This window comes from Squalius cephalus (genome assembly GCF_949319135.1).
Source record: "Squalius cephalus genome assembly, chromosome: 11".
In the NCBI taxonomy this organism is placed as follows: domain Eukaryota; kingdom Metazoa; phylum Chordata; class Actinopteri; order Cypriniformes; family Leuciscidae; genus Squalius; species Squalius cephalus.
In genome coordinates, this window is record NC_137132.1 from 14,563,609 (window position 1) to 14,579,967 (window position 16,359).

At 35.6% G+C, this 16,359-nt stretch overlaps 1 protein-coding gene across 2 annotated transcripts; it reads right to left on the reverse strand.

The window, feature by feature from the left end:
- Positions 1-1,172: 1,172 nt before the first annotated feature.
- On the reverse strand, positions 1,173-15,931 carry ppp1r14ab (protein phosphatase 1, regulatory (inhibitor) subunit 14Ab). 2 transcript variants are annotated; one of them, XR_013822720.1, is made up of 5 exons: positions 15,573-15,882; positions 6,124-6,204; positions 5,714-5,746; positions 1,625-2,506; positions 1,381-1,529 (listed from the first exon to the last, which is right to left on the reverse strand). XR_013822720.1 is itself a non-coding variant. In XM_079885801.1 (4 exons), the coding sequence occupies exons 1-4, from the start codon at positions 15,801-15,803 to the stop codon at positions 2,372-2,374; spliced, it is 480 nt and encodes a 159-aa protein (XP_079741927.1). In that variant the 5' UTR covers positions 15,804-15,931; the 3' UTR covers positions 1,173-2,371. The 2 variants fall into 2 exon arrangements, 1 of the variants encoding a protein (XP_079741927.1); XM_079885801.1 differs by having other exon boundaries at positions 1,173-2,506; positions 15,573-15,931.
- Between the last annotated feature and the right edge of the window lie 428 nt (positions 15,932-16,359).

Sequence of the window (16,359 nt, forward strand, 5' to 3'; positions counted from 1 at the left end):
CCTGAGTTGTTTTGGAGCGCAAAAGACGATGCTTTTTCCTCAGGAAGCCGGCCATCCCCTTTCCTTTCCACCAGCTCGGAGCTTCCCCCACCACCTCTTGGGCCTCTGGGATCATGGGCACTATGACTCCACTAATTACTCTGGGAATCGTGGATGCATGTATTTTTCTGTTTAATTCTTTACTGACTGGCATGGATACGTGTGCTTATGGCTAACATGATTGGTCAGCACTGGTGCGTGGCGTGAGGGAAGTGGATCTGAATGAGCAGGAGTCCTCTGACAACTGCTCGGCTTTTGTCTGAAGCATGTTTGTTGATGCTTATCGTCCTCACAGGCCTAGCACATCTGAAGGTGTTTTCCCAACTGTGGGTTGAAATAAGCAGGGCAGACTTGCTGGGTTGCTGTGCCAGGGTCAATGAGTGCACCTGCATGTTCTCTGCGTGGGGTAGTTTGTTTGTTTTCTTACAGCGAGACTCGGCATTGTATTAGACCCACGGATCCATAGACACAGGGCTTTGATCACCACTGTGGTAATGAATGCTATTTATGTTGTTTACATCATGGGAACAAGCATGACTTTGCTGCTTGAAAGAATTCACACAGCTTTATCTAAAAAAAAAACAATGTTTCTTTCCTCCTTTGTTGACATGGTATGCTTCTGATATACCATGTGTTTTACATTCTCAAACAATACAAAATATTAACTTTGTACAGAGTTTAAATCCGTCATTCAAGTTTTTCCATCTTTCAATAGGCCTAAGCATTTTTGCTGATTGACTGGTTGTTCATGAAAGCTGAATAAGAGCTTCTTCTGAATTTATAGTAATTGGTTATTTGATCATTAGTCGTAAATGGTAAGTCATAATAACATCAATAGCTTGTGTAACCGAAATGGCTCAAAATAGATTCTTGATATGAACAGATTCAATGCTGCCCTCTGCTGTCACTCTCAATAAACTTTTTGACAGGACAGCAGAGCATCTTTTGTCAGATAGATCTATCCATATTTTTATCATAATTTATCCAGAATAAAAGGTTCAAGGAGCTAATACATGTTTCACAAACTCATACGTCCACCATTATTTAAATTGGATTATATGTGTGAAGTTAAAAGGTAGAATATTAAAGTTGCAAAACCATAAAGCTGCATGTAGGCATATTAAGTAATAATTAACTGAACACATATAGTAGATTTATTATTATTTTATTTCACAAAGATTTAACGGGGAGCAATAGCAATAGCCCATAAGCAATAGCCCATCATTACTTTTTGCTCAATTTCATATCATTATAGATACAAAATGTTAAAATAAAATAAACAGGAGAAATTGAAATATTCACCAAAAGATTTTTTTTTTTTTAATTATTATTTCTGTCCAATGTTTAAAATGAGATGTGCACTGGAATGTGGATTTCAAAAACCCTTAACTGCAAGCAAATGAAAATGAAGTAAATGATACATAAAGAAACATGATAAGAGAAATTGCTGGCACTCTGTCACTGTACAAACAAACAAACTAAATACAGAGCTGGAAGAGAAAAACGTGAAAATTCCTTCAAAATGTGAAGTAAATTTGACCAGCTTGAGTAGTTAATATAGTAGCAGCAAACATATTAACAATACCTCATGGTTTTGTCACAAACCAGTCTTTATCCAAGTCCTTCATATCTACTGGGCATAAGCATAAGCTGTCAGTTTTAATCAAGCATCATAAATTCATCAGTGATATTCAAGAGTTTTTCTGAAAAATAATTGAATCCTACAAAATCTAATTCACAGATATGAACAACACAACAGGGAATTACTGATTTGAACTCTAAAAAGCATCCTGACAAAAATCTTTGGTCCATTAGTGGAAAATCCATGAAATCATTATAATCTAAAAACCCAGATAAAAACAGGGGTTAATATTTCTAAGGGAAAACTATTTAAAAAGGATATTGTGTAGTGTAAAAATTGTTCTCAGGTAACCAAAAATGTTTTACATTAAAGTCAAATAAATGGTTTAATATTACAGAATAACACTGACTTTATTGGGTTATACCAATGAATGTAATTCTAAGGGATCCGGTAGAAATAGTTAAATTAACAAATAGGCTACATGTTAACTGGGAAGTACATCTGTTGTAAGTCTCATTTTTCACTGTTAAAAAATGTCAAAATAATGACGACAACTTTTAAAGGGTCCATGCTGTGGTCAGTCACTCCGAGTTTTTTTTTTTACATAAATATTTTTATAGGTTTTGTGTTGTTTTGTTACTATACAAACTGAAGTCAGCAACCTGTCTATATTTTACAGAAGTGCTGCTGATGCCTTGCTATTGAGCAGTTTTGAGACAGGAGACTGACCAGCCGTAGATGTGCAGGTGCTCAGAGTCTCTCAGTGTCAGAAGAGCCCTGGCGGTCGGGGAAGACGTGAAGCTGGGGATGTTCAATGCCATTGTTGTGGAGATCTTCTTGTTTCTGCAAACCGTGAAGTTTATTCACCAATTCTGTGATGAAAACCTGACGAAGATGAGGAGGATAAGCACATCATAGAAGAATCTTTATAACGAAAGACATTATGGAATGTGTCAACAGAGTAGTAACTGAATGAAAACAAGCGACTTGTCAACCATTTAGGACCTGGGGCCAGTTGAGACGTTGACCAAATTAAGACGGTGTCTTAAGAACTAGTCTGAGCAACTAGCAATAAATTAGGCCTAAATCAGACCAATCTACCCTATTATGTAACAGATTTTAAAAAGTTATGACCAGTCTTGAAGAAAAAAATTAGATGACTAACTTGTAAGACTGTAGTCTTAGAAGTTTATGCAACCGGCCCCTGGGCTCCGATCTTCGTAATTCACTTAACACATTTGAGATGATTTGACAGATGCCACATCTTCTAACGTGATCATTGATCTCTGGATAATTTGGTTCTTCAAGCTAATTTGCAGATTTGATTAAAATATCTGGATGAAGTTGATATTACTGAGTGTGCATGTGATCATTGGAAAGGGCATCGATATATATATATATATATATATATATATATATATATATATATATATATATATATATATATATATATATATATATATATATTAGGGCTGTCAAACGATTAATTGTGATTAATCGCATCCAAAATAAAAGTTTGTTTTTACATAATATATGTGTGTGTACGGTGTATAATTATTTTCCATATATAAATACACACACACATGCATGTATATATTTAAGAAATATTTGCATGTATATACTGTTGTAAGAATTGATAAATTAGGAAATTCCAGACAGTCTGTTTTGGGGGTGACCAGGCCCTGAGAGGACAAAAGGACCTCTCTGGAGATTAGCATTTGAACTGGCTCTCACGCAGCATCGAGACGAAAGTCTCACCCCCGAGTCATCTAATCTACATCTCCTTCCCTCTCCCTTCACCCCCTCTCTCTCATGCTCAGGTGACTACCTGATTTCACCCAAGAAAATGTATAGTTTAATGTGAATGATTATCACAGAGTATATTCATGTTTGGTATCGTTTAAAATGTCACAGTGCGACTGGTACAATTCTCTCATCTCAGAATAAGTAAAACACAAGGTAATAAGATTTTTGAAGGTTTATGGATAACTAGCATACAAGGAGGGGTTGGTCTCTCAAGCAAATGGTCACACCCCCCCAAGAGGTGCTACAGTGTACCTCCGAATGCAAATTTACTATTGTTAGCACATGTTTACATGTGAAAGAGGTCTGGCTATTTAATGGAGTACAGCAGGGAGATCGGGGCCTTTTCTGTACTTCAGATCGGTCCGTGAGGCTGGGAGTGAGAGCTCTCAGCCTCATGTATTGCTTAATGTTGGGTATGCATCTCTTTCCTTTATTCCAGAGAATTTGATGTTTTGTATCGATTATCTTTGAATTGATTATGAAATTGGCATGATACATTTACCTGACATAATAAATTGTTACATGTGATTATTCTAAATGATCTTGACGTTGTTCATTTAATGGTTAAAAGGAATAGTCAAACATTCGCTCACTTTTAGTGAGGCACAGATATTATTAAAACCTTTTCATTTATGGAGTCAGATGAAATAAACGAGAGAATACATAACTAAATGTATTGTAAATTTAACCAACCAATACTCTGCATGAGTGAGGACAGAGCACGTGATAACCTTCCCCGTGTATTGGCGGACCGGCAGATTGGACCAATATATCGGGCCTTACACTGTGTATATATATTTAAATTATATATAATTGATATTATATATAAATATTTTACATATAAATAACACATTTTTCTTAAATATATATGCACGTGTGTGTATTTATATATAGAAAATAATTATACTCCATACACACACATATATTATGTAAACACAAACTTTTATTTTGGATGCGATTAATCGCGATTAATCGTTTGACAGCCCTAATATATATATATATATATATATATATATATATATATATATATATATATATATATATATATGTCGATACTCAAACCATGATCAGCAATGCAAGCGATTGGCTGGCATCAACACAGTAACATAATGACATCATATAATTTAAAAAAGGTAACAGCCAAGAAGGCAAAATTACACAAAATTTAAAATCGATAAATGAAATGTGTCAATGTTTCTTATACCCAATTATTTCCATTTTTCACAAGTTCCTCTAGTATTTGTAGAGGCTTTACACTTTTTTTCAGTAGCCTTTGTAATTAGCAATTAATTTCATTTTACATGAATTAAAGTTAAAGTTAAAGTAAACTTAATTAAAGCTTATAAAGTCGAATATTTCATCAAGCCATAATAGCTGTATAATAGCTGTCAGCGTTCAAATTTATGCATGGTTCAAACTAACTGTATGTAATGTGTCTAAGGATCCAATAAAATTATGAGATAATTATTCCCTCACAAATAAATCTCTCAATGAGAAAAATTGGACATAATTAGACTTCACAACATTATTTTAATTTTAAAATTATTATTAATTTATACTATAATTAGTATATAAAAACATATTTCCATTTTTATTTTTAATTATTAATGTCCCTGGTTAAATAGGGTGCTCTTGTAAGAAAGTAGCAATGGCTGGGACAGGCAGTCAAAACTTGTGGATGTGAAATAACTTCCCATACTCACGGCTTACGGACATTTTTGCTATGAGCAAACTTTAGAAAGACATTCGAAGAACCAATCCTGGATCATGTCAAATCGTCAACATGTCAAATCCAAATAACTGAGTAATCCATGTACGAAGAACGGCCCCAGAAAAGCTTTTAAAAGTATTGACTTGACAATATCAACTTTGACAATAGGGGGGAGCAGAGGACGATGTCTTAGTTGTAGTACAGAAGTGAAGGTTTGGCTGGTTAGCATATGCTAGTTAGTCCCTGCTGGTAGTTGTTGTAACTACATCATTTGGTGGCAAAAAACATAAAATATTGCATTATAGTATGTTTTACTAGTGCCAGATTTTTTTTTTATTTCTTCCCATTATTTCATTTAATCAAAACACGTGTTAACATGAGAGTTTTGTCTATTCGTCAACACTGTCAGTCACTATTTCCTAAAGTGTGACAGTCATTCACCATTTTGTCAATCACTGCAGGGGGTTATTTTGTTAAAAAATAAAACTATGTGCAAAAAAAGGACAGGACAGCTTTGTTTAAAAAGGAGAGATCATGTTTAACTTAAATTGTGTGATAGAATGAAAATAGCTTACTTCTGTGTTGTTACTGCAGGTATGAAGGATGTCCTGTAAGAAATAGAAATCAAGAGATTTGATAAAAAGCCTGACACAGATCTCTTCCCTGCTGAAAATGAATTTCCATCCTAGTCCAGGATGGTTTATGCTGGTTTGATTCTGCTCTTGCTGCTGGTATGAGCTGAATGACCAAAAAGATCTAGCTGGTTAAAGGAATATATTCATGTTGTCCCAAAACCCTATGGCTTTCAATCTTATGTGGAACAGAAAATGAGAAGAAAAACAAAAAGATGAAAGATTTTGCATATAAAAGTTTATATGATTTCCTTTTGGATGAACTGTTCCTTTAATGCTAGTTAAAATACACCACATACATGTGACGAGCAACTCTGATTGTTTCTTCGTCAGTATTTTCAGAGAGCAGATACCTTAAGCTTCTCTATCCTTTCTTCATCACTCTGTAGATCTAGTATCTCGTCAATGTTCACTTCCTCTGGCATGTCCTCTTCCTGTGAGGAGAGAAAGAGTCACATTTAAGGCCTGGTACACATTAACATGAATGTGTTCGACAAGACAATCTGGTCTGAAATTCGCATTCAATTTGTCTATTCGAACCAATGTCCAACAAATGTCAGACAGGCTGAATGAAAATAAAATTCCACTCTCTGACAGTAGTGGCACTTATGGAAATGATGAAATTCCCCAGTTGACCACTTAATTTGCTCTTTGAATTTCAAAAAATGTAAATGTGACTGCACCTTTGAAATGTTTATCTCACCAAATGTATTGCACCAAAAATGTGTCTTTGTGTAAACAGGCCTTTACATTTAAACATCACGTTTCATGTACTCAAGTTTACATCGATCCTGAATCAAGCAGGCTTCATCTATGGACAAGTCACTCTTTTCATTCACATTTTTAGTTCTTGATATTTATCTGCTTGTTAAAACTATTATCTACTACACTGCAGAAAATGATTTACAAGAAAATACTATTTCAGTTTTAATTCAATGTTTTGCATGTCGTTTCTTGTAATTATTTGTGAAATTTACTAGCAAATTCTTGAGTGAAAACACCATTTATATCATTATATTTAAAAATAATTATGAAAAAGTATGCTAAAATGGGAGTGCATCATTAATGTATTAATGAATAAACAGTGTGAACAGAGCATTTACAATTAGACCTTGTCCAAGGCTGAATAAAAGTAAACTCACAATTATGACCTACTCTTGTAAAAGAAACAATTGCATTAGATGTGCACTTTCAGATGCATTCTCACTTGACTGCCCACAACATCAAATCAATGAATCCCTTGCTAAGCCATCCCTAAACATTAAAGTCATACTAAATGAGTACTGTGATGAAATCAGAGGTTGGCATTGGCATAGCATTCAGGTTCACACAGACAATCATTAGGTCTTATAGAGCAAAAAATCAAAGTATTGTCTCGACTCTCATTCTACTCAGCAGCTGTCAATCTAGGCCAGACAGCTGTCTCTTAGTTGTCTCACTAATCTATTGTGTGGGAATAAACAAGTCTATTCCAGCCTCCTCAAATACACCTAAACTACTATAGAGATATAATTCATAGCAAATTAATGGCTGAATTTCTGCATTGACTTTAAAATGTTCACTGCGGTGGAAAAATAGTTTTCTCTAATAGGAAATGGGCTAGCTGAAATAATGCAATCTATTATTTATGGTGTGTACCTTTGTGTTTCGAGAATGATTTAATCTTCACTTCCCTTTTTTTTTTGTGGCTTGGTGCAATACAAAATAGGCCAAGGGCAATTTTCAGATACTTCCAGTAAATCATTTACCAATGCCAAACCAGCTTGAAACCTGCCACCCACCAAATGAAGGAAACAGGAAAAAGGTGGTGATTTGATGCAAATTCACAAAAAAAATGATTTGGCATGTTTGTGAGAGAAATAGGAATGTCTGGTTAATGTACGAAACGTTTAGACGCATTTTAACATTGTGAACTGGATCAAAGGATTCATTGAAAAGATCAGAATTTCAGTCATATGGATCACTTTTATGATACGTGTTTAGTGCTTTTGGATAATTTTTTGAGAAAATCATGCAGGTTTTGAAGAGACATGAGGGTGAATAAATTGAGAATATTAAAAAGCTAAGATAAATTCAACATGGTGTGATCAAAGCTAAATTACAATAGTATGTGGTGGGATTCAGTCTAAACTTACCATCTTAACAACACCAAGGATGGCAACTATACATTTCTTCTATTACCAAAGCTCTAAATTTACCATCAGTATTGTGTACTGTACACCCACACAACAGGTTAAGAGCTGGTCATGCAAGCCAGTGCTTTTCCTGATAAGATTACGGATAAATACAGGGAACAGGGTTGGTGTGGGTGAAAATCCTGAAACTAACACCACTGTCGAAAGGTCAATCGGAGTTAGATCCAAGCTGAAAGCCCTACCAGGGCATCAGTGACCTTTCTTTTAACTCCAAATGCCACTGAAATGCTGTGAAACAAACATAACCCCTCGCACGGTGAACGTTCAGAGCAATCCTCCAGTCATTTAAAGTTTGTGCCTTTGCTTTCAATTCGTTCCTAAGCAGAGATATTTTGCACGATGAATTGAAAATGGGAAATCAGTGTAGCAAATATTATTTAGAATCAAAATTTATGAAAAAACTACGCAATTTAGTTGTTAAACTAAAATGCATTTTTAATCAATGATTTTGAGTACTTAATTGTGTAAATAATCTGTTTTTATTCTCATTAGTCATACATCCTGTGGCGTCGTCAACACATTTTGGCTTGTCTCTGCAATTCCCTAAAAACTCAAAACATTTCCTCCTGACAAAACATGAGTTCTTTCACCTTTTACTGCAAGCATGAGTGCTGAGTCAATCACTCCAACTGGTTTAGCATCACCCGATCCCCCTGGGCCGTGATTCAGCCTCTATTATTTCCAGGCCAGTAGTTAATGGGTAAGAGTTTTTTTTTTCTTCCTGCTGTCTTTGAGATGGGCTGTTTTTTTTTTTTTCTTCTTCTGAGTTTCTATGCCTTATTAACAGCTGTGACCCTAATTCAAAATGCCCATCTCCTGTGTATTTGAGCAAGTATTTATATTTATGATGTAAGAATGTAAGAACTAAGAATGTGACTAAATCAATATTTAGTCAACATTTAGAAAAGAATGTACCCAGTCCATTTTCAACAACTAGTCTGACAAGTGAGGCAAGTATTTTTAAGATGCATCACTGGTGTTTGCTAAGTGTTTTGGTGTTTTGCATTATTATTGCTCAATCATAGAGCTAGGGATTTTAACAAACCCATAACCACATATATTACACTTCCACATGTATCTTGTCCTGCACTCATTCTTTTTAGTGCTACGATTTTGTCCATACAATGAAAGTCAACAGGGTATAGTGTTATTTTGGACCCGATTGACTGGACAAAAACAGTTGATTCTTCAGAATATCTTCTTTTTTTGTTTGAGATGTAAGAAATTCATAAAGGTTTGGAGCAACATGAGAGTGAGTAAATGATAGCAGAATTTCCATTTTTGTGTGAACTATCCGAAAAATTAAAGGAAGGAATCAAGCCATATCTAGAGACCATAGTATAGTGACTTGCAAGTGGGCTCTTTTAACTTAGTACACTGGCAACCACCCAGAACTTTCCTAGCAACATGCCAAAAAAAAAAAACAGGATGATTGAAAATGATTTAAAATAAGCCAAAACAACTAAAATTCAAGGTTTTAATTCACATACCAATTGCCATTTTTCCCCTTTATCCTTTAAGAACCAGGATTCCCACTGACTCTATGAGATAGCCTATAATTTTAAAAATGAGATTTCTAGACCTGGAATAAAATGTAAATTCATCATGTAATATAATACAACTTTATAACTCCATGGGCATTTTTGTAAAAAGCCAAGTTCTAAAATATTTTATTGGGTAGAAATTATAGGTTCAAAATATTTATAAAAATCCATATCCTTAATCCTTATAAAGTATATCACAAAAAAATGGAAAGGAGCCTTCAAATATTGTTGTGGACAATGAGGAGCCTTAGAGTAAAAAAGGCTGAGAACCACTGACTTAGAACATTTTAGTAACTGCATAGCAACGCCCTGGCAACCACCCACAACACTATAGCATTGTGGCAGACACCTAGCAATATAAATTTATTTTCAAATTTACGAAATGTAGTTCTATATTTCAGTTTTTAATAATTTGACATACTTTTGCTTGATAAACTACAAATAATACTGCATTCACAAATCTTAAGTACTACGGACAATCTCAGCATCGCTATTATTTCAGCGCCTCTCATGTCAGCTCTATCCCTTTGTATCCATCCAGAGTAAAATGTCAGATCGTTTGTGCATCATCTGTCCTCAGGACTCCATACACTGTGATGTAATACGCTGTTCCACATTAAAGGCAAAAGTGCATGTGAGAGCAACACGCACTGACATTGCAAAGTCTAACTAATTACATTATATGTGCCTTTGGTGGAATTCTTAACATTTATTTAAAGACAATTCATAAGAAAATCCTTTTTCACAAGAAACATTTTTTTAAATATTTGTACAGACAGAATAAAAAATTAATCGCAGCCTGTGGTTATTAGTGATCTCTTTACTAACAGACCATATTAGGAACAAGAACTCAGCTGTGGGTCAACTCTGAAATGTAATATTGTTTATAAACATTCTAAATGCGGATCTCAGCTTCATTTCTCACATCTGCAGTTTTGCTCTTTGCTCCTTGTGATGCCGATACTATAAGCACTCTGGTAAAATCTACCCAGGTGCGTTCATTTTCTGATCATCATTCCCACGGGAATGGAGCTAGCATACAAACTTAGATGTTATACATTTAGACATTCCTTGTTTTATGACAAATAACAACAGTAGATTTAGACTTGTCAAATTGTACTGATAAAATATAAAAAAATGCCTTTTATGCATTTAGGGGAAAATGTCTCCTTTACTGTGAAAAACACAATATCACCCAGCTAATAGCACAGGTATGTCTGTAAGATGTCTGCTTGGGGTTCTGGAGATCTTGAAAACATCTGCAGTAGAAATACATCTGATAAACATCTTAGAAAGAGCAGTTTTACATTCTAAACCATAAACATCTTAAAGACATCTTCTACATGTCTTTATGACATCTGACAGGAGGCGTGTCAGAGAACTATTGCAGATGGGCAAACACTAAAAAATACATATTGCAGATGTAAATGCAGACATCAAATAGACGTCTCTAAGATGTTCATATGCTATCTCAACTGGATTTTCATTTAGATCAAGTCACGACCCAACAAGTTATACAAACCATTATTTAATACAACCTGGGTTGTATTTTCTTTAATTTACCTTACATAAAGTACACGACCATGTTAGCATGTGCCTAATTTGGCTAATTTGTGCTAATTTGGCTAACTTTTACCAAATGAGAGAATAATATGCCTCAAAATAGATGAGTGGATACATAGCCTTTGACATCAGCAACAATATATATGAGAAGTGTTTTCTCTTTCCTTTTAAAAGTTGATGAGCCTGTTTATTTAGCTACCCCAACCATGCATGATTATTTTACAGAAAATTTCTGCATGTTATTCTTTGCATGTGTTTTCCATACGTCCATCAGAAAAGACCTGCCACTTATTTTAGGTCTAGACTAAACTGTTAGAACCACTGCTGTTAACTATTACTTTTTTTTTGGGGGGGGGAGGGGGGGGGGTTACACATTGGATATGTCACATCTGTAGCACAAAGTTTTGTGCCTCTTTTTTACCCATGTTTGATGACATGGAATAAAAGATGAAGCAGCCTCTGGACTACAAACAGACACGCATCTGATCACTATGGGACTCAAATCTGTTTTTTTTTTTATTAAGCTTTTATAGCGCTGTGGGCTTATATGGTCCTGCTTAATGGGGCTTGTGAAGCCCTTTGCATGGACCAATAATAGGTAGCGGGTAGTTGTTTTGTGGGATGGGGGGTGGAGGACAGTTGCAGAAGGGCTTTCTTTGTGATACAGTGACATATGGGGTCTTCATTTCCACAGCCCCCATCCCCCTCACTCATAAGAAACACCCCATGAGACAAATATTCCATCAATCAATCCCAAGACCATAAGAGCAGGACGTTGTCGGGCCTGCTGCCGACAGGAAATGAAGGGGGGGATCTGATTACAGCCTCAGTGGGGGCTGTTTCTTTTTAGCACCAACATCACATCTTAAAAATCACAAAGATTTGACTGCTGAGAATCATCCAGTCATCATGTGATATTCTGCCATAATATAAGTGTCCAGTGGCTGGACAACTCAACCACACATACAAAGAGAATAAACGTATAGTGATAAACTTACAGAATTATAGTGTTGATAGTATCCTAATGTTTGCTTCACAATGCCTAATACTGTGGTTTGGTATAGTTTTGGAATTATTGGTTTTATTTCATTTTCAGAAGGTGCTGAAAAATACATTTGTATATATCAATGTTAATGTTAGTTAATAAAAATACACCTGTTCATTGTTCATGTTAGCTCAGGTGCAATCAATAATATTACAACTTTTCATATTAATACTGAAATTAACATTAATCAAGATTAATAAATGCTTTAGAAGTATTTTCCATTGTTAAGTCATGTTAACTAATGTAGCTAACTAATGTTAACAAAGGAAACCTTATCGTAAAATGTTACCAGTGATTTTTGAAAGATTATTGCAGTACGTTTTACAAGAAAATACTATTTCAGTCTACTTCAAAATTTTATTTGATGTATTACTTGCGATTTTGTTTTTAATTCTTTGTGAAATTTACTAGCAATTTCTAAAACAATGCAAGTAAATCCTACACCAAAAGCAGCCAGACCTTATGTAAAAAATAAGGACAATATAAATGTCCTTATAATATAAAAATATAAAAATAATGTGACAATTTTTTTATTATTATTATTAAATACTACTTTAATTAGAAGCAGACATATTTGGAAATATATTATACAGTTTGTGAAAGAGTGCAGAAAACCACTAAATGTGTTGGAACACCCCTTGGTCTCCCCAACTACATTTCATAAACGCCTTTATCGTGGCAGGACGCCAAGTACGTTCCACTGACAGAGCCTAAGCAAATCTCTGCTCACATCCACCATCACAAAGCCCAGTGACTGTGAATGTTTATCATTTTCCAGACGGCTATTGGCATCCTAGAGCTCTCCATTTAAGGCAGCATGCGCAACAACAAGTCACAGCAGCAGCATCTCTAAGCATTTAAGATCAGCCCCCTGATCTTGTTGCTCATGGGAACTGGAGACTCTGAGGAGAAAAAAAATCCCCTCCATCCTAAAATACCCCAAGACACAGGAATGTGAACTAATTAGATATAAATTGTCAGCATTTCTGCATATCAGGCATGTTTACTGGTCTTGAACACATCTTGTTTTTTCAAGCCTCCCAGGAGAACATGACAAGTAGCCTGATGTAACTATGCATGCTACATCCACAATCAGCTGAGTCAAATTATTAAAACCCATTTAGAGATGCAAATATCATGTCAAAGTGTGAGGTAAAAATCTTCACAACTTACTTTTGTGGTCTTAACTTACAACAACAACTTAATAGTGGTGGTATAATGGCCCTTTTTACAAGGTGTAAAATAAGTCTCTGATGTCCCCAAAGTGTGTATGAAGTTTTAGCTCATAATTTACCAAAATATCATTTTTTATGGTATGTTAAAATTGTGTGTCCCTTTAAATGCAAATGAGCTGCTGCTCCCGGCACAGAGGGCGGAGCTTCAAGAGCTCGCATGTTAGCAGCTTGCAGACACGCACTAAAATGTCAGAAACTGTTCTGCCTTTTATGTTCAAACCGAAGTCCGACAATAATGGAGAGACTCAAGAAAAAGTGACAACATGTATAATGCAACAGGGCGTTTCTGAATGGTTAGTTGATGAATTTATGTAGCTTGAATTTATGTTACGGATGCGACAGCTTGAGCAGACTCACAAATATGCTCTACTACAACAACTCTTCCTCTTCTCAACACTGCCTAACCCTCTTTGTTGCTTGTGTGTTCCCGGGGGCGGGGTTTATGTACATTTTAGGGTTTGTGATGTCACTAACCCAGGAGGAAGCTCGTGTAGTTTAAAAGCGATTTCTGTAAAAGAAAATATCTCCCCTTGCATTGAACTTTGAGCATCGTAACTTTGCAGATGTTGTATATGCTCAAACAGCAATATTACACATACTGTCACGCCTGGCTATGCAGTGCTGGGTGTGTCTCTCCCTGGCTTGGCCATGTGTGGGTAATCAAGCCTGAATTGCCTACTGCTGCTGTTCTGTGTCACTTTTAGGTGGAGCTATTGCGGTGGGCCGTGCCGTGCTAATTGGTGGACCGATGAGAGAGTCTTTAAAATCATTGCCTTCCAGTGGGTTCGGGCTCTCTTTCTGCTATTCCGGTCTGACGATGAGAGGCTGACTTCGGTCGGCGCTCCTTGCCCGTTCTCCTTTTTTGCTTCCCATTTACTGACTTTTGTAAATCATTCGTTAATAAACCAGCATTCTAATTAAATATTAAGTTCAGTGTGGTCTCCCCTATGTCAACTCTACATTGAGCCAAGCGGTCTTGACACATACACACTAACTAAAGTTAGAAAAGTGAAATCATAATTAACCACCCCTTTAAATAAGTTCATTTTGGGATTACTATCTTTGTGTTCAAGGTCATGACACTACAAGTTGTTTATTAGGAGTCATTTACACGACACGTTTTCAACTAAAAACTGAAATTTTTTATACGTTTTGGCCACTCATTTACACGACAATGGCGTTTTGGGGGCCTGAAACGGTTTCAAAGTGCAAATTTTTGAAAACGATACAGTTATCATCTCTGTGTAAACTACAAAAACGCAAATTCGTGCTTATGCGTATTACGTGTGTAGTCTAGGTGCGTAGTGTTTCTTTACAAAGTGACAAAGTGATTTAATGGTGATATTTCTATGGGAACTATTAATTATATTATATTATATTACATTATATAAATTTTTGTCTGACTGAGAAACCTAATAAAAATGATACAGAGTTCACATTTTGAAAAAAGTTGTAATTTTAAACAATTTTAGTGAAGAGGAGCTATGATAGAAACATGACTGAGATTATATTTTGCCCTCAAAAAATCTTTCTATCTATCTATCTATATACAGACACACAAGTAATTGCCTGGGGATACAGTATCCCTCATGGAGAAAAATATATGAAAATAAAATAAAAGTAATTGGGTTTGTTGAGGAAAAGTTACTACAATAACAACACATAGTAAAAATTGGCATCAGATTGTCATTGTTTACACATATATTCATGAGGGACACAAAAGGCAGTCGTTTAGTGGTATGACCCAAGGAAAGGTTCACGCCCTTCATGAATAAACGTGGGGCATAATCATTGATGAGGACATCAAAAGGTAAAGAAACGATATTTAGAAACGTACTTGCATTCTTTATCACATTTTTATCACCAGACAATTTACATTCCATTCTGCATTCAAATGGTGTGAGTGACACCTGCTTCACAATTGAGACACGTAGCCTAGTAGTAGGTTATGTGCACATTTCCACGTGGATGCTTTTAAATCTAGGCTACCTCCCACATATAAAAAACTTTCATTATTAAATATTGTTGCATTTTACCAATAAATGACTACACCAATATTACTGAGAACAGAAGAGATTTATCAGCACCGCCTTTTGCTGCTGGCAGCTCATTAAATATTCACAGAAATGATTTGAAAATCTTTAGACTTAATTTGTCTTTCATTCATTGTATATTTATTTTTAATCGTATATCATTAATCTTTGTTCCAAGAGGACTCACCCTTCCCAAATACAGCTCGTCAAGTCCACAATCTATCCACTTTTCCACATCCAGACGCTTCTGGAGTTCCTTTCTGTTATATTTGACGGTGACTCGTGCTTGTCTCTTCTGCACGCTCAGTCCAGCATCCCGGCTGGTACCTCGGCTCGGTGAGTGGATCTTATTGTTATAACGCTTCCCCACCCGATTCGCAGCCATCTCCAGAGTGACCCTCTGGATGGACACTTGCATTCAAATAATTGATAAAGAGTCTGGCGGAGTAGGTGCGCTCCTCGCCTCCTCCGACACCTCCAGAGCGCGCTGGAGCCGCAGGGTCCTAGCGCTGCGATATTACTATCTTACTCTCGCTCTCGGTGTCTGAGACCACCAGCGGCCCGCAAGGAGGTGCTACAGTGTTAGGGTTTGGGAAAATAGTGTGTGTGTGTGTGTGTGTGTGTGTGAAACTAACAAACTATTTTATTGATATAATGGCTTCAAAATGTATACTTTTCCTGAAAAATAGGCTTTTTTTTTTTTTTTTTAAATTTGTATTTGTTTGAGAAAATTGCCATTTATTTTAATTTCTCTTCACTTTATCAAGTAGGCTACATATATAGCCATATCAAGATACTTTTTCTGTTAATGTCATGTATTATTATATAATAATCAATCATTTAACTGATTTTCTTGGCAACTATTTTTTTAAGAAGTAGCCTAACTCTAAAATGCATTCATTAATTTTTAAAAAGTGAATTATCTATCTATCTATCTATCCATCCATCCATCCATCCATCCATCCATCCATCCA

Excerpts from the sequence above, each read along its gene's own strand:
- ppp1r14ab (XM_079885801.1), bottom strand. The coding sequence starts at position 15,803 with ATGCAAGTGTCCATCCAGAGGGTCACTCTGGAGATGGCTGCGAATCGG. Across the intron at positions 6,205-15,572 it reads ACGAGCTGTATTTGGGAAGG|GAAGAGGACATGCCAGAGGA; the intron begins GTGAGTCCTCTT and ends CTCTCCTCACAG. Across the intron at positions 5,747-6,123 it reads AAAGGATAGAGAAGCTTAAG|GACATCCTTCATACCTGCAG; the intron begins GTATCTGCTCTC and ends TATTTCTTACAG.